This window comes from Phaethon aethereus, assembly GCF_964289735.1.
Source record: "Phaethon aethereus genome assembly, chromosome: 1".
NCBI lineage: Eukaryota > Metazoa > Chordata > Aves > Phaethontiformes > Phaethontidae > Phaethon > Phaethon aethereus.
In genome coordinates this window covers 139483815-139502258 of record NC_138575.1, presented here as the reverse complement: position 1 = coordinate 139502258, position 18444 = coordinate 139483815, and the positions used below count along the sequence as shown (strand labels likewise).

Here is an 18444-nt window from a genome sequence, read left to right as displayed (position 1 = left end):
AAACAAACATGCTTACAGAGAACAATGAACATTCCTTGAAACCCTAGGAGACAGATTTTTGCTTTTTTTTTTGCCCCCTTTTTTTTTAAAAAAAAAAAAAAGTCTCTGAGGTCTTCAGGCCCAGGTGGCAGGGCCCAGGGGCTTCTCACCCCTTGTCATTAGGTTGGTGCCTTGCTCAGGGTATAAGGGCTGCAACTGGTTGGCATCTATATTTTGGAGTTTAAAATGTGTCCTCCTACAAGATATTTTCCCTCTCTTTTTAATTTTTTTTTTACCTCTGTTTGACCTTCTCCCTATAATTCTAGTGATTCAACTCTGACTTTCATTAATGTTTTTCACACCGCTTTTCTGACCTACTAGGCTTCAGACCTCCAAACACAGTTTATTTAGTAGTAACCCAGAAATGCATCTGAACGCTTGAAGGACTTGCGATTGCCTATTAGGAGGCTTGAGATTCATGAGTCCCCACCTGCCTCTCCTCTGGTTCAGCTCTGCCTGACATCAGTGTCCCTGCTCTGACCTTGACATCCCTGAACTAAAATCCCTCCTTGCATATAAGCGATTTCCACTTCTGCTCCCTTGCTTTCAACTTTACTGAAAATTTGTAACGATAATTCAGTATTCTGTTAAATTCTTGATGTTCAGAGGATACACAAGCAGGTCAGAGGCAGGTTGTAGCTGGAGAACTAAATGGATTGGCATGTAGAAACTTGCTCTGTCTTTAATTATCTGTGCTTTTATTAAGATAAGTTCTGGAAATTAGATTGTTTAGGTATTAACAATGAGCATTTTAGAATGGTGTATAAGAATAAGCATTTTATATGGCATTCTTTTTGGCTTAGATTTACAGGTCTGAAGATTTTTAAGAACATTTATCCTAAACTTACATAATGAGAGCTTTTATGTGCATGCAGTGAGATTGCTGGGGTGTATGAGATCATCCTAATGTACTTTCATCAAGAGATATTGCTGTATTTTATTAGGTTATTTAATTTATACTTTGGTTGCTTGAGTGTCCCTAAACCTGCACTGTGAGCTTCAGAATTCATGAAGTTAAATTTCCTCTGGATTTATCTTGTTGTTGATTGACTTTGGTGCCTCAGAAGATGGCAGTTCTTTATGAAACTTTCTGCAGTTGGGGCAATTACAAGGATTTCTTCGTTGTAGGTTCACTGGCATTTAATAATGTGGGACTTGGAGATACTGTAGTCAAGGCACAATATAATGAAGACATAAATGAAAGTCTTTGCTTTGAAGACAAAGTGTCAAATCTACAAGAGGAGGTGGGATATGGATTGTGAGCAAGTGAGGGAGGAATGAAATTAAATGCATAGATCATGAGCTCAAGCAACTGAGAAGCTGGAGGCTGCGTCGACAGCAAAGGAGATGGGAAGAAGCTGAGAAAGCTGAGGGCCTGAATTGCAAAGTGTTCAACACCTACAGCTATATTTAAAATCTGTTCAAATTGTTGGTACTTGCTAGTCTGGCTGATCGAGCTTTTGGGATTTGTTTTAAATTTTAAAAATGGATAACTCGTAATGTGTTTGTTTCCTTCATTGGGGTGTGAATTGCCAAAAACAGACTCTTTAATTTATCTTGTGCATGTTTCGCCACATGTTATGAATAGTTGTGTAAAAATTCAGTGCATGCAAGAGATGCCTGTGGCAGCAAAATAATCTTCCAGTGAATTTCCCTTAGTATTGCTGTGTTCTTTGGCAGTGTGACATGCTGTTTTTCTTCCTTGGATCTCAGACCACTATCTCTTCTTCTAGCCAGAGCTGTTAGTTAGCTGTATGGATTGTAAATTCTCAGGTATTTCCTAAATGTTACGTGCCTGATGAAAATCACTATTTTACAGACTAGCTTGTTATGCCATATTTTGGGGTTTCATAGCATGCCATATTTTTGGACTTGACTGTGGTTAATGTTATTGACTATATGGTTAATATTATTGGTTACCTTCTCTAGAGAACCAGATTTTAAGATGCCTGCCCAAAGCTCTATTTGCAAGTATGATTGAAATACTTGCAAATAATAGTCCTGTATTGAATGGAGCTCAAGATCACAGCTGCTTTTTGACTCCCAAATTTCCATCCAGCTTTCTGGTTTTCTCAGGTTTCCCCCCTTCCATTTCTTTCCTGTTCCGATTGCCTCCATATCATTACTCTCTTTATAGCATTTTAAAATGTATTTTTCAAAATCATTTTAACCACTTAATTACTGTATTGTATGGGGCCAATATTGAAAGCTCATTAACTTATTTTAAAGGTATCACTGTGCAACCTGACTAATTCTACCATTTGATATGCTTTTTCTTCAGATCGAAGATGGGAGCAAAGCTGCAGCTGTGGACAAGTTACTGGCTGGGGATGAAATTGTTGGCATCAATGATGTGGGCCTCTCCGGTTTCCGACAAGAAGCAATCTGTCTGGTGAAAGGTTCACACAAGACGCTGAAGCTTGTAGTAAAAAGGTAAGCTTGTGTTGTTCAGCTGGAAAACCAAATGTGTTCTAGGCTATAAGCTACTGGGCAGCTAAATTTGCCAAGACTTGGCAAGATAATGACGTTCATTCAGTGTTGTTAGTGTGCATATTATGTGGTGTTACCTCCTTTTTGAACACAGACTCTTTATGGATGAAGATGTAAGGAGAGGAACCTACTGATCAGAGCAAAACCTGAGGCAATATGTTCTGTGAAGACTGTTGTGTTGTGGTGATTCGAGACACTGTTCCTTTCTGTCCTCCTGAAGTGCAGGGCCCGAAGCAGGCTGTCCATCCTGCCTTTGGTGTGCGGACACAGGGAACGCTTTTTAGTGCGTTTGCTGTGCAGGCAGTTGGGCTCTGAGGAGTGGGTACGTGGGAAGCTTTTGGAAAAGTGTTCTCCCACTTCGTGAGAATATTTGAGGTCTCAAGCATTTCTTGCATGGTATAGGTAAAAAGTACTTTCGGTTAGTTATTAGTGAAAGTGAAAAACTGAAACAGTTTATCAAAACAAACCATGGTATGGAAACTTTTTGTTTGTCATTTTGACTTATGACTTTTAAGTTCACGGTTTTTTTACTAACTTGAATTAAAAGTAAGTTTCATCAAATAATTTTGACAAGTGAAAAGGTATGTAAGTAAGTTAAATCTTATAACTTCTGAAAAAAATTCAAACCAGGAAATTTGAAAGACAAAATCTTTCTCATTAATTTCCTGCTCTGATGAACCAGAATTTTCTAATTAATTACTTTTATCAAATTATACCAACCAGTGTTTCATAAGAGAGTTGTGAGTGTCTTTGTTAGAATCAAAAAAGAATTTTGTTGCAACATTGAAAATGCAGAGAATTGGGGTTTGACAGGTATGACGATACAGTCTGTAAATATAACCACTGTTTGAGGCTGTCTTAACTGAGGGCTATCTTTTGTGAAATAGCACTGATAGGTGAGAGAGGTATAAAGGCATGCTTTTCACCTTTGGTTTAAGGTGTTTTTGACGTTACCATAACGAATTATGGGAACCCGAATCTTTTCACAGGTGATAGTTCATATCCTCACCAATAGCTACTTCGGGAAGATCTCCGAAAGTTTTTGTAGCACTAAAGCTAATAAATGCAAAATAAAATGCATTCACAACTGTTATAAATCATGTTGATGTTCAGAACTTTCAACTTGCACTGGCTATTCCAGTAAAAGCACTTTTGCTGGCAGAGGTTACATCAGCTGTTTCTGTCACAGAAAGGGAGAACTTCAGGATTGAAAAGTTTTATAGACATTGAAGAATCTGCCAAGACAGCAAGTCTTAATTACTACAAAAAGCTTCAGATCAAGTGGAAAGATTCCCTCTTTCTTGGTGCTTTTCAGTTTTATGACAGTAGCTTGCTCAGAATCTGTGAATTCTGATCTATCTTTGGAAGTGGCAGAAAGTTTGATGCTGAAATACCCTCATAAGTGACAAAGCTGTGCCATTCTTGTCATTCACAAGTACTTCACTGGATGCATGTGATGTTGGAGAACTTTCATACAGCTAATCAAGCACTGGTTTGCTGCTGGGGATTTGTAGCCATTCTCTGCAGGGAGCAGAGCCCCACTGCTATGCGTGCCCGTATGCAGTTTGATGCAGAGCTGATGGATTTTCATCAGTCCTTTCTCATCCCTCTTCTTTTTCCTTCGCTAGCACATGTGCAATGGCAATCTCACTGTTCTAGCCAAGAGGCTGAAATAGGGGCTGTTGTTAGGGAAAACATTTTTGTCTTAAATTCATGAAGATTTACATAGCTCCCAAAAGAGGCAAGAGACTTTTGGGTCCTTGACAAGCCTGCATAATATTAGATAAAATTTCATAAAACTTACTAAATGAAATTAGCTGGGGTTTTTGTCGGTGTTTTTTCAACTTTGCTCTTTCACTTGGAAAGTTGCCTTAGGACATCAGTCCTTTGACGGTCAGAAACCTTTTAACACCCAGTCTCATTTTATCCTTGGCCAGCTTGTGCCATGCACTGCTGTCTGTGTACTGAAATAGCTTTTGTTTTCCTGTTGGAAGTTCAAATGATGCAGGTTTTTATAAAAGCCTTGTTGCATGCTTTCTTCCAGAAGTTATGGTTTGAACAACAGTATTGTTTTGTTCTGTTTGCCCTAAATCTTAGGCTGAATTTTTATGAGTGCTTTAAACAGTCCTGTCTTTAAGCAAACCAGTTGTTTAGTCTTTGTATGAGCACTCCTGCAGGTCTGGATTGAATTGGATCAGGGAACTGATCTGACTGCAAAATTACTTGGGGAAGCAGGTTTTCAGCTGGATAGGACCACCACTTTCAGAGGCAGTCTGTACTTTAATTAATTACAGCAATCTTGAAATGGCTGCCTTAGCATTTTTAGACTATTTCAGTCTTCTTTAGATCCACCCTTACTGTTCTCTGGGGGGACTGCAGATAGTCCCACAATTCCCTTTCATTGAGTTACATACAAGATGAAGTATTGATCTGCAAGTCATCTTAGCATCTTTTTGTCTGCTTGCTCTGTGTCCTTTGTCTAGCACTGTGATGCTTCTCTATAGCCTTGATTTAACATTTTATTTCCTGTGCGTGTCAGTGCAATAATGTGAAGCACAAAATAAACAAATGGTTTGAAGTTCGACAACCCAGTCCTGAAGGTTATAAGAGTCTTTGTTTTATTTGTGTTTGTCCTTGCTATCTGTGAGGGTAAGCTTGGGAAGCCAAGGTCTAGATTTTCTGTTGAAAATATTTTGCCCTAGGGTTGGTTGTGGTATCTATTTCTAGACTGATCCAGAAGTGAAAAGCAAACTTATTTTAAAACTGTCTTGATACAGAAAGTTTTTTAACAAAATTCTTCTGGAAAGTAGAGAACTTCCTTCCTATTAATGTCAGTAGAATCAATCCAGAAAAATCAGGGTTTTTTTGTCACTGCTGTGAAGCATGTCCATGTGAAATTTGTCCATACGGGTCAATTCCTTCATGCAGTAATGCCACATCCTGATCTTATATTGATCTAACTATTCCTGCACTTGGGAAGCAGTAGGACATGCTATCTTCAGTTTAGAAGTCTACAGCCAAGACCAAGATTAAAAGTTTTGCCATAGCGAGTAACGTGTTCACGATAATTGACTTGTAACTGTGGCAAAAGTTTCTCAAGGGGCTGGTGGTGTTCAGCAGTGGTAGCTGGCTTCCACAACATTATTTTTACCCACCATTTTTAAAGAATCTGATGCTTGACTCACACAGGGAAAATAACATTGGTCTCTAAATAAAAGTGCCTGCAGTACCAAATACTCAGCATAAATGTGCTGGCTATCAGGATACATGCTTTGCTGTATTTTTTGGAAACATTGCATAGTTGTGGTCTAAACCAAATCAGGACTGTGCAACTGGCTCAACAACAAATAGGATATTTAAGTAGCTTACATATATTGATGGTTGAGCAAACGCAGTGTACTTTGGTCTTGGATTAAAGAGGACTCAGGAGGCTTTACGTTGTTTTCTCAAGTGGATTTATCAAAACAACACATCTTAATTACATGCTAGTTCTTCAGTGTAGTACTGCATCATTTCTTGAGTAGATTCCTTTCTTAGGAAATGGAAAGGAAAGTGTGCTTGGGACCTTACAAGAATTGTATGTGAATTTCTGTTGTTTTGGAAAAGATGTGTGCATGTCTATATACACAGGTAAAATTGTTCTGAGTGTTGATACTGAGGTGCTTACCATATTCTGTGTAATTTAACTGTTCTGCATACAATTCTAACTTAAATTACTTTCTAGTTATTAAATATAATCTCAATTCCTTTGCACATGCTAGTCATAAGCATATACCACAAATCCATGAAAGTTTGGAATAATTTTTCACTACGAATTTGTGAAACACATTAAACTGTTAAAAATTGACACATAGGTGACATTTCCATTTGTGGATTATTAACTTTAAAGGGAGAGTGGGATTATATGGCCTTTGGGAGCCACCCTAATGTGGGGTTGTCCTGTTGGCTGCTTGAATTGTCTGTTAGTGACAGTGGGAACAGGTGGGCAAGGAAGAGAGTAGCCATGGACTTGCTTTCCTCAGGGTCTGCTGGCAAAGACCAGCAGGGTGGGATGGGAAGTGATGGGAAGCTGGATATTTAGTTTAACTTGACCAGCTCTGCAGGCACTGCCAATGCCTTAGAAGCAGCCTTAAGGTTCTGGAGTAGTTCTGGCCGTGTTGTGTGCACATGTGAGCGGACATGTTTTCTTTTCCTTTATCTAGCGTTTTGTTTTGGTGCTTTTATGTGGCGAAAGTGCAAGCTGCTTTTGCAATGCTGAGGAGTCCCTTGTTACGGGAGAGGGAAAGAGAGCGAGAGCAAACACACTTGCCATCCGAAGTGTAGTCTGAATGCTGAAATTTACTGTGCAAAACCCTAATAAAGGAAGTGAATGTCATGATATGTGAACTATAAACACCTAGACGTAGAAAGCTAGGGTAATCTTTATTTGCATGGCACTTCATGAAGACAGCCAGCCATTTAATTGAAGCACAGCAGAAGGAGAGTTTTTAATGAATGTCCCAAGGGCCCCAAGATTGTACAGTACGGTCTCTGAGACCTGAGCAGAAATCCAGCAATAAAAATCTGACAGTCATTTACAGTGTTCAGATCGGAAGTCACTGAAGTTTTGTCATATTCTGAGTGGAAATCTGCTCAATGCCACCAGGGAGCTTTCTGTAGTGAGTTTTGTGTAACTTACCAATGGGATCTAGTCTTACCCGCTTAGGACTTGTGGAGCAGCTAGCTGTGCACTTCATAGCTGCTTCTGGCTGCAGGAGTACTGTCAACCTTGGCAATATCAATTTGTGAGATGACTTGGGAAGATGAGGGATTTGTGTTTTCTGTACAATTACAAGATACTGATGGAGGACTCTGAATTCTGCCTTACCTGTGTTTGGCCACTTGATAGTTCTGGTTTTGTTGATATCAAAATAGTTAGTATAGGAAACAAGTAGAAAACTACAGTTTTGCAGATTTTAAGCAAGTAGTAGACATATTTAGTCCATGGTTATGGTTAAGTATTGCTCAATAAACCAAATGCATTTGTGGAGAAACACTGTTGAGTAGGAGTAAAATTGCTTTCGCCATTAAATTTGATTCCGTTGCTTCTGGAACTATGGTTTGTTACAGCAGAACAAATAGCAGCAATTTCTCTCTTGTTGCCCAGTAGTCATAATTCTTCCTTTCTGAAGACTGACCTTGGCCTTGACCGACCAAGAACAGATTTTTGGTTTTAATGCCTGTATTTTCAGCCAGACTTTGGAAATAGGTAGGAAACTGCAGTAGGGCTTTCCAGGACTGTATCTGCATGCGTGTACCATTGCCGTAAGAAGTAGGCAGGTGCGATAGCCCCTCACTACCCATGTTTCTTGGAATTGACGTGGGTGTGGAACAGCATGTGCCCGTGCAGATCTTTGGTATACGCACTTTGCTTGTGGGTGTTTGTAACAGACGTGCACAGCTTTAAGGTTCAAGGCTTAAACATTTCTGTGTGGCTGCAGTTGGTGGAAGGGCTGGGCTGTTAAATTCCTGTTTCACAAATTCACTGAGAAATGGGTCAGGGCGTTGCTGTAGGCCCACTCGTCTGCAGAAAGCAGGATGGCTAGTTTTAAAGGCGTGCCAGATACGATCCTGTCTACCAGTCCCTGCTTCTAGCCGGGTCTTGTGAGGGAAAGAGGAGAGCAAGCCGTGTGTGTTGGGATGTGGGACGGGCATCACCAGGGCAGGGCCTCTTGTGTCTCCTTTGGTGCTGCCCGTGAGCTGCCATGGGACCAGATAAGCACAAACCTAACGCGTCATGCGAATTGCACAGCACCCGCAGGCTTGGTTCCGGAGCCCTTGGGGTGCATGTCCTGTATTTTAAGGAGCACCTAGCAATCACAGCAGGATCTCCTCGTGAAGGAGTGCCGAATGGAGCAAATAAGCCATTCGGTATCTGCATGCTCGGTGGGGGTCCACAGGGGAGGCTGGCTGGTGTGGAGCTCCCTTCCCACCCAGGCATGCCCCCCGCTTCCTCCACCGGCAAACCCGGGGCTGGCCGGGCCGCCACTGTGCTGCTCCTCCCGTTGTGTGACCCTGCGCTACTGACAGAAGGAATGGACACGACCAAAGTAGAAGTGCACGCGTTCATCTTATTTTCGACAAATTGTACCTTGGAAGAGCCTTGATGAGGGCCATTTCCCCTGGCTGCCGAACTGCCGGTGCAGTCACTTAACCAACAGGAAAACGGTGTGAATCTGTGTTCCTTCGCCGTGACCCTAGCCATACCACCCAGGTGTTTGGATGTTTCCCATGCCAGTTGTCTTTTTGGTGGGGTGTACATCTAAAAAGCACTTTTATTTCGTAGTTTTCTGCCCACCTCACCTGTTTCTTAGTTGCGTTAACGTGATTTGATTCATGCCGTTAGTGACACACGAACGGGTGCTTGAGGTGAACACAAGCTTCAGTTTGTCCAGTTGTCCCTGGTTTCAAAGAGCAAATGGTTGTCTTTGTGGTTTTGGATGTTTGTCTTGTACAACTGTCAGGACTCTCTCGATACGAATGCTGTGACTGACATGTTTTTGTGTTGTGGCGACTTTCATAGTTTATTTCTTTAAAAATCTAAAAAATTCAGCCTGTAGCACTTGAATAACAGAAAGCCAAAAACACAATAGATGCCACTGTTTTACCAAGTCAACTCTGTTAGGGTGATATTTGGAGTACTAAGAAAGGCATAGACATTTCTTTGTGGGTAAAAGGAATTCTCTGTAATTTGAATATGCTCATTCAAAAGGTTACTTGTGGCAATGATATTCAGTTTTGAGAAGTAATTAACAAAACTGGGCAACATTGCTTTTTTGGTGGAATAGAATATGCATCAGATGGTAACAACCTGTGAGTCATGACTGGTTTTTAGGGTTTTATTTTCTTTAGTCCTGCAAGCACTTGTCAAAATGGTTAATTTTGAGCATGAGTAGTTTCATCCAGCTTAGTGAGAGTACTCACGTGACTTAAGATGAAAAAGTATACAAGTGCTTACAGGGTTTAACCAGAACTTGTTACCAAAGCGGTACATCGGATTTATTCTTAAAACTGCTTTCCACTGGTGAATTTCAGTATTAGGTGGTAGAGCTGTAATATGTAGCCCCTTGGGTAAGAGGGGGAAACAGGTGAGCCTTCTAAAATGTGGGGGTCTGCAGACTTACTCATTTCACATAGTACTCTCACATGCACACACGGAGGGTTTTTCTGTGTTTGTTTGACAATACTGTACATCTCTGCAGACTCCTGACCGAAACAGTATTGTAACCCCATCCATTAAATAACAAATAATGTTTTTATGTCAGGAATCTTCTTTGCATTTGGAAGGAATGCTTCTGTGTATATTGTATGCATTTTGAAATATTAAATTGCTTGGGGTTGCTTAAGAGCGCTTAAGAGCATTGGGGTTTTTTTTTAAACACTAGTCAAGAACTTTGACATACGCATTTACAACTTCATGAGAGTAGTATTAATACTCCTGTTTCAGTGTGTTGTAGTTCTGCTTGTGGTACTTTTAGGTTACATATTTTATCTCCTGAAGGTTAAATGACTGACAAGATTGAGAATTTGGATGCTTCTTAAATGTTTCGGTGTCAAGTAGCCTACCATGTTGAGTGTCGAGATTTTATGCTCTACTTGATCACGTAACTGCATGTAACACCTTCCAAATTGAAAAGAAATTATGACCACTTAAAAGAAGGGCAGGAATGCAAGAGTGTTGGAGCTTTAGTTACTGAGTAACTGAACAAATTTGCATCTTATCTCTTACACAAGAAATCCATTATTTTATGGTCATTGCTGCTGAATCTGCATAATACTGGATCACCTGGCAAAACAAAGTCTGGCACAGAGACCCAGCTTACCACACTGCTGAGTTACACTGCCCTTAGCTTTTAGTCTAGCTTCATGCTGAGTGCAGGGGAAGGACAGAGTGACAAAAGCCGGGACTTGGGGAAATTTCTGCTGGGTTGCAACTGAAATCAGAGTCAGTTCCTTGGTTTGGCTCATGGAGCAGTCTTGCCAGCAGGTGGGCTGCCAAACCAGGGGTGGCATCTGATGGAGGAAAAAAGCGCTCGGGGGGATGGTAACGTCTTCAAAATCTGATCTGGCATAGGACATGTCAGAGCAAAATACCTTTCCCAAATAAAACTTGAAGCATCTCAGCTCGTGGCGTTGTTCTTTGTGGAGGCTCAGCAATTTGCATCATGTGGCTATAGTGTTTTAACCAGGAATGGGATGAACTAAGGCTGGGCTGTCTCCTGAAATGCCCTGGGACTGGAGGAACTCTCTTCCCTCACTCCCATTTTTGGGTCATGTTGGACATGGTTAGGTATATCACAGCTGAAATTGGTGTGGGAATGCACCACACCTGTGTAGAAACACCAGTTGGTATTTGGAATGTGGTTTCTGAGGAAACTCAATTCGTTTGGGACAGCTATCAAACAGTAAGCTCATTGCAGCAAAGCGGCTGGAAGGCAAAACACACCCATTGTTTCTGGCCACAAGCAACACAAGAGTTTCCATGGCCGCGTGCTCCAAGGACACAGCAAGTTCCTTCTTGCTGAAGGCAGCGTGTTGGGCTGGTGTAGGCAGCTGTGTGCTGCTGTGCCTGCTGACCCCGTCCTGGGCAAAGGTGGTGGTGGGGAGCGTGTCCGAAGGCTGCTCTGCTTCCTGTTCCTTGCTCCCGATCCTTCGCCTCAGCCGTGGTGAGACAACCTGAAATCCTCAATTATTTTGACTCTTCCTGCTGCTGTTAGCTGTTAGCCTCCTCTCATCAGTGTTACTGATGAATGAAGCCTTTTTTGTATTTATGTTAAAGGTTAATTTCTTTAGCACCTTACATAGTATTATACTTTCCAAAATATTTCAAAGTAGACCCTGCTGGAACCGGTGTTTATACCTGGTTTTTCAATGTGTGAAGCATTTTAGAAGCTTAGAGATGATAAATACTCATGAAAAAAATGTTTCATTATCCTTTAGAGGAATTACGATAAATCATGTCAAAAACTGAGCTAAGAGAATGACATCAGGAGTTTAATACTATTTAGCCATCAAAAGGTAGTGGAATATGCATAAAATAAGGATAAGGAAAAAGTATTTATGTAGCTTATATAATATACCATAAATCCCAAGATCAACACTTTTATCTCAGACATCCAGATGTGCCTGTCTAGTTCCCCAAGGCAGAGGAGGAAAAACAGTTCCAGAATATGGAAGCTTTATCGTGGTAGTCTATTGTGGGTTTAGCAGACAGGAAGATTGATGATGTCATACCTCATGCAACTTAATACCTTGGTGTCGACAGTGCATATCTTATTTATAAATGAAATTGCTGTTCCATCCTGCTTAAGCCTGTACAGTTGGGCTGAGGTACAAGGAAAACCGGAGCAAACTGTGGTGCTGATGAAATCCCGATTTGCTCAAGTTAATGACTGAACTCTAAGAGCACTGAAACTTGATAATTGATTTGCATTTGTTTGTTTTCATAGGCTGAAGCAGAGCATTTTGCAGAGGTCTCTATTTTTTTACTGTAAAATGCCACTTACTAGGTTATGGGATAGGAAAGGAGCTGCTCTGTTGTGCTGTGACAAGGTAATACTCCTTCTAGCATGGCTTCTTTTAAAAGAGGCAGTTGTTGACTGTAGTGCGGTGTTGCTCCATTCTCAGACACCAGGTGACTGGCAAGTGGGAGGTCAGACCAACCGGTTACCTGACGCATGGGAGAAGAAAGCAAGAGTAATACTATGGACTTTACAGGTCTTGCTATGGCTGAGAGCAAGACAAAAGGCAGTTGTGTAGATCTTTTGTGTGAATTTTGGCAGGTGAGAATAGGTATTTAAGATAGGATATGCTGCTTTGCTAAAATTTTAGGGATTTGGACAGATACCTGTATCGTGTAACTCTGTCAGTATCTTGTCTGTCAAAATACTGGTTCAATTTGCCATTCTAAGACATCTGAATATTAATAGGTTGCTGTTATTACTGCTTTTTTATCTTTAGAGCCCCTCTCTCCCTCCAGAAGTCTGTAGTTTAAGCATGTGGTTATATTTTTATTTTTTTGTTTTCAAATTCTAGGTCAGTTCTTTTTTAGGGATACTTTCTGGGAGTCACTTCCTTTTACGATAAGATACTGGAAGCTGAAAATGCAAAAACAGGAACTCCTCCTGTTTTGCATGGAAAAAAATGCTGCAGTTCCATTTGCTGCTTCCAGAAAAATAGGCTGACTTTGTTGTTGTTGTTAGAATTTGTCAGCACTGTTCTTGGAAAGATAAGTAAGAAGAGAGTACAAGGTATTCAGATACTGGGTGCATAGAAAACAAAAAGAAACAGTAAAGCCACAAAGAGTTTTTATGTTTTAGCTCATTGCATTGAGTTTTAGTGAGTTACAAATGTTAAAAAAAAATATGGTGATATCAGAAAACAACCTGTTAATTGCAGGTGTCTCAGTTGGAGTGAGTCATTTTAAAGGTGCCTAATATCCAAAACTGCTGAGTAATCTCCCTTTGAAAACAAAGAGAAAGCACAATGAATGTGTTTCGAAGTCTGCGTTCGAAAATGGAGACACCCAGAATCTCTCCCGACTTCTGAAGATTCTGAAGGTCATAGCAATTAAATGTCTGAGGACTTTTTTTAAATGTGCAAATAAGACCACCTGACCACAACAGATGCTTTTTTTTTTTTTTTTTTCATTTTTTTAGTCTGAATAGCTTCAAGTCTGTAGTTTTCCCTGTGGTTGAATCCTTTGCTGGTAGCGCTCTCTTGTGGCTATTATTTTCATTAAATAACTTAAAAGCTATTTCAAAAATATGTATGTAACTTAGAAATTTCTGCTTTAGAACACACACTGACTCTTTTGGATAAGCATTCCTAAATTAAATGTGGTAATATATATTTTAGTGATGCAGGAAGGTCAGTCAAGACAAAGCATCCCAAATGTGCTTCCCAGAGATCTCGAAGGGGGCACGTGTACTGAGCGTTCAGGTTTTTGACTGGTTTTCATCTTGGTGTTTTCGGCAGAAAGCCGTATGCCTGAGGAAGGACAGCCAAAAGGCTTGGTGGGGAGTGAAGTCAGCGTGGCAGCCGGAGTCAGGTGGAGGAGAGACTGGGACGGGCACCTTCGGCGATGGGCTGGAACACAGATGCTGCTTTTCTTCTGGTGCTGCTCTTGGTGATGAGCAGGTTTACTCCCCAAAGCTTTGGTTATGAAAAGGAACAAAAAGGGATCTGGGAGATCTTTCTCAGTGAAACTGATATGTGTGCTCCCGGTGGAGGTTTTTCACCCTGAATCACTGTTTTCTGATGCCAGGGGTGGGAGGGTAGAAGGTGGGGGGGTAACTCTTGACCCGTTCTGTTTTCAAATTACAAAGCTCTTAGCTGGTGTTTTATTTTTCAGTAAGGAGGTAAAGGCTTCTGGAAGCTCCGATTGTGGTGTGCAGAGGGTTCCTTTTGAACTAGAAACCTACAGAAGAGAGCAGTTATTAATGAAAAGTTGTTTGGTACTACATCGACTGGATATCATCATGATTACAAATCCCGTGTCATAGCTTTATAAGCACATCTGCATTAATACCAAGTGTGTGAAGTTGACTGTAGGCTCCTTTTCTTTCTACATCGTAATACAACAGCAACTAAAGCAATGATCCCAGCTTATTTATTTAGTTGTACTCTCCTGGAGAGAGGCAGGTTTACACTTAAGATAAGGCCTTGAGTGAGAGGAGTCTTCGCCCTCAAAATACTTGTCTGAAAAGTCTCTGTTCTTCGATAGGGCAAAATCTTTGTGCATGGCATTTGTCTGGTCACCCACCTTCTCTGATCTTTGAATCCTATGTGTAAAATAAGCACAGTAATAATCCCAGTCCGTTCAGGGATATTTGTAGGTTTTCAACTAGTCTTGTATAAATGCTTTCAAAGCAATTACGTGACTGTTTATTTACAGCTGTTTTCCAGCAAAAGTAGTGCTATGCCCAGCAGTCCTTGTAGTGAAGGTAAGATGAGCTTGCTTTGTTTGCTGTTCTGGCTGCAATCTAGCAGGCCAGCTCATCAGAATCTGATTTCAGATCAAGACTGGGAAAAAAGCTTTTTAAAGCCAAATTAAAAATCCTATTAGCAAACTAGGTTTTGAAGTTCCAGTTTTCTTTTTCTTTAAAATCAAGGAGATACTTGCTTTTTAACTTGTTTTCCATCTTTTGTACCACTGTACCAATGTAATTCTAATACTTCTTCAAACGGTGGATTCAATAATACTCTATGCAATTTATTCTTCTGTTATCTAGAATGAAGAGGCACTTGCTGCTGGAAATTCAGGAAAAAAGTTCTTTTTTCCACTTGATTTTACTTTATTTTGCTAAATAAGTCACCAAGTATGGAATAGTATTTGTCAGCTGGGCTTTGTATTCACTCACACAACAATAACTCCATGGTGTTTAGACTTTTTCAGAAAAAAAAGTTAGAAAAGTGAGCCATTCAAACAAACGTTTGTCTCTGGACTGAGTGCGCATGTGCGTACATCTGCGTGTGTGTTAATGTAGATAAACAAGGGATCATGCTAGGTTATCTTTATTCAGATCACTTCCAAAAAACCCTCATTATATTAGCTTTCAGCGTCTGTGAGAAATCAATACTCTCACTTTTATATGATATGCAGTCATTTTTTGATAGAGTATTGCAGTCTGACTGGGAAAGTTTTAGCCATAGGCTATCTAACTTTCAGCAAGCTCACACAGTGGAGCTATTGGACTTCTTTGTAATTGTGTAATTCTGCCATATGCTGTCTTAACTAGTTTTCTTATTAAAATCCAAAGATGCCTGTGTAAAATAAGACCACTCCTTACCCTTTTGCCAACCTCCTCCTCCTTCCTGAAGTTTGAGGATTTCTGTATCCCAATCCCCGGTACTGCCAGCATTTCTGTTGCACGTCCTCCTTTGACCTGTGGAAAGCCGTTCATTTTTTTCATACGCAGGGTGTGTGTCAATCAGTTGGTAAGGATGCCGTGGTGCAGTCGGCTTCCCGTGGCAGTCTGCTGTGTTACAGCACAGAACCAATAAAAACGTATAGTCATTGTATGTTTAGTGTGATGGGTCAGTGAACCTAAGGAAAACCTGGTCTTGGCATTTATGCCTGTGTATGAGCAGAAAGTTTCTCCTTCCCGTTTTCCTGGGCTGATCCTTAAGGATACAGCGGAGCTAATCTTTTTCATTTTCCCCCAAATAAACTCTGTGCAGCCTGTTACTGTGTCCTTTACATCCTCAGGCATGATCATGGTCAGCAACCGTAGCAAGCTTACACGTGCAAATCTGGCCAGCAGCAGGGGATTAATGGTGTGACTATGGAATAAAACTTTTTTACCAAAAAGATTATTAAAATAAATTGTCCTTTGAATGAATTCCCCAGAATTTGTAATGTCAGTCTGCCTGGGGGATGGAAGGATGTACCTGCCACTTTTCTCCATAGGCGATAATTTACAATGCCTTTCTGAGTACTGTGGTTAGTTATTTGTAGGGATGTCACAAGCTGCTTCTCTTTTGGGGGAAGTGCTGCTCCCTGAGAAGACTGGCTGGTTAGTTTTAATGTATAGGAAAACCTTCTATAACTCTCAAATGCTATTGACAGCCCACCAGACCTTAAGAGGCCCAGGTTGTTCTAGATATTTTCTGTTCGCTTTACTCCTTGAGCAGATATGTCATCTCATAGGTGACATTAACTTCTTTACAATGTAGTGCCCCAGACTGGTCTATTCACCCACGTATTTGCTTAGAAGGTGGCAAAGGCAAGAATGGAATAGCTGAAAAAAATGCCAGTTTCAGCAGCATCTCAGTGTATTTTCAATGTGCCATGTCAAACACCACTTAAATTTAAAAATAAAAATTCCACCCCCCCCCACCCCCCCTGCCTTCCAGGAGGAGTCCTCTGGTTTCAGTTTTTGGGCTTCGCTCAGCTTTACCCCACCGAGCTCCGCAGGCGACGTTCTCCAGAGTCGCTGGTATGACTAATCAAAACTGCTACGGCCTCTTGGCGGGGAGTGTAACAAGGCTCCTTTGTGAGTCTAATTATATCCCCTAAGCTGGCACAGCGGCGCGGATTAGTGCGGGAGGAGGACAGTCGGTCGCGGAGGGCTGCGGGGTCCCATGCCCTGCTCCGCCAGCGTTGTCCACTTGTGCCGAGGACAGAGCCCAGGCGGGTGCCGCCCGCACCCCACACGTGCTGCCCTGGCCCACAGCTGGGGCCCCATCGCTCCTCTCTTGGCCCGGTCCCGCTCCCTGACGTGGAGGCTTGCCCACCAGCCGGGAGCCATGCCTGGTCCCTGAGGGAAGGGGTCTGGGGAGGAGGTGCTGCCCAGCGCGGTGCCTGGGTAGGTACCTGGGGCTGCGGGGGGAGAGGGGAAAGCCATGCAGAGTTGTCTCAAATGTGTCTGATTAAAATTTTGTAATAGGATTGTTGAAGTGGAGTCGGCAGGTGTGGAAGAGGGGAAGTGGCTTTGAGAAGAGTATTTGTAGTTTGCTTGCCAGTTTGCCTCCCCTTTCTCACACAGACCTGCCTTCAGAGTCTTTTGTGTTCCTGAGCAAAACCACTCCTCTCCCAGCGAGGCCGTGCACTGGGGTGGCTTGCAGTTCCTATTTTCTAAGAGGTCTGCAGCTAGTTTTACTGGGCTGGTTTCTTCATCCCAGTATGTATCATCAGGACAAATGGAGCAGCAGAGTCAGTCTGTTAGTGAAACTTAAAGTGTGAAGACCTGAGAGTTTTTCAGGTCTTTTTCTTGAGCTTTTATTGGTGTGAAAAGGAAATTCAGTGGAAAAAGTTTCCCAGGCTGTGAGCAGCTTGCCAACATGTGCAGAGGTTACACAAGGATGCAAGGGGATTTTTATGGAACAGTGCAAGAGGAAACGAGTATGCTGATAAATGTGTGAGACAAAAATTGTTTGTTCCTGCCTGTAAATCTAAAGAAGGGATCATGGGATTTCTCCTTGGGAAGGAGAGGACTATAAAGTAGTGAGCAAAACTGGGGAAAAAAAAATCTTATAAATATACTTGTCTTATGCAGTTTTGGGAAGTGGGGGAAGGGTGTTAAATGATAAATTTGGTGGAGTAGGATTTTTTTTTTCTCCTTGCTGCTAAGCAGTTGCTGCTTCCTGCTCTTCAAGAACATATGCTGTGAAGGTGGGGTGCCGGAGCAGCGTGGGCTCAGGATGTCTTACTATCTGCTTAGTGGTGACCAGAGGGAGCAGCCAGCTCCATTAGAGAAATCCTTAATCTAGAGAGGCTAATGGAGCTTCCCTCCAGCGCGAGCTGCTCAGATAGGAACTGCCTGTGGTATTTGTGGGGCAGGATCCCAGAAGAGTTATGATCAACTTCTGCACGTTACTGTTGGTTTATAATAAAACATAATAATACATAGCAGAGTGTTGTTTTCCGTTGGCATGTAAAACACATCACACGTTTCTGCTGACCTCACTGAATTTTGAGTAAAGCTATAAAATATTAGGCTTTCATTAATCACTTGGAGTTCATATGTAATATTCAATGTGTCTCTTTCAGTGATCTTTTTTTATATAAAAAAGACATTTATTCTTTGAGGCTGTTTAAACTTCCCTGAGGGAGCTCTATACCACCCTAATGCCAGTGTTACAATGCAGTTTTGTTTTCCAGCTGAAGAAAACTAAATCTAGTGTGTATAATGCAAACAGCAGAGTATTAAGTTAGGCAGAGCCACATTCACTGTTCCAGGTTTAAAAATGGTCATGTAAGCACAACTTGCATGCGAATATAGTATCGTTGTTTGTTGTGAGACTGTCCGTAGATACCTTACATCAGGATCCATACCTTGGTTTATGTGGGAGTAGTACGTGGATGAATTCAGTTATTAGTTTCTTCAGAAGGATGCTGATAGCCCCAGCAGCTTTTTAACACACAAGCTTTAG

The 18444-nt window shown here is 41.5% G+C and overlaps 1 protein-coding gene across 2 annotated transcripts in view; it reads left to right on the top strand.

Moving 5' to 3' along the window:
• The window catches only part of SHROOM2 (shroom family member 2), a 124774-nt gene that overhangs the window by 48611 nt on the left and 57719 nt on the right, over window positions 1-18444 (top strand). For both annotated transcript variants that reach the window (XM_082004627.1, XM_082004626.1), the window contains exon 2: window positions 2321-2472. In XM_082004627.1, coding sequence (XP_081860753.1) covers window positions 2321-2472 — 152 coding nt within the window. The remainder of the gene's footprint in view (window positions 1-2320; window positions 2473-18444) is intronic.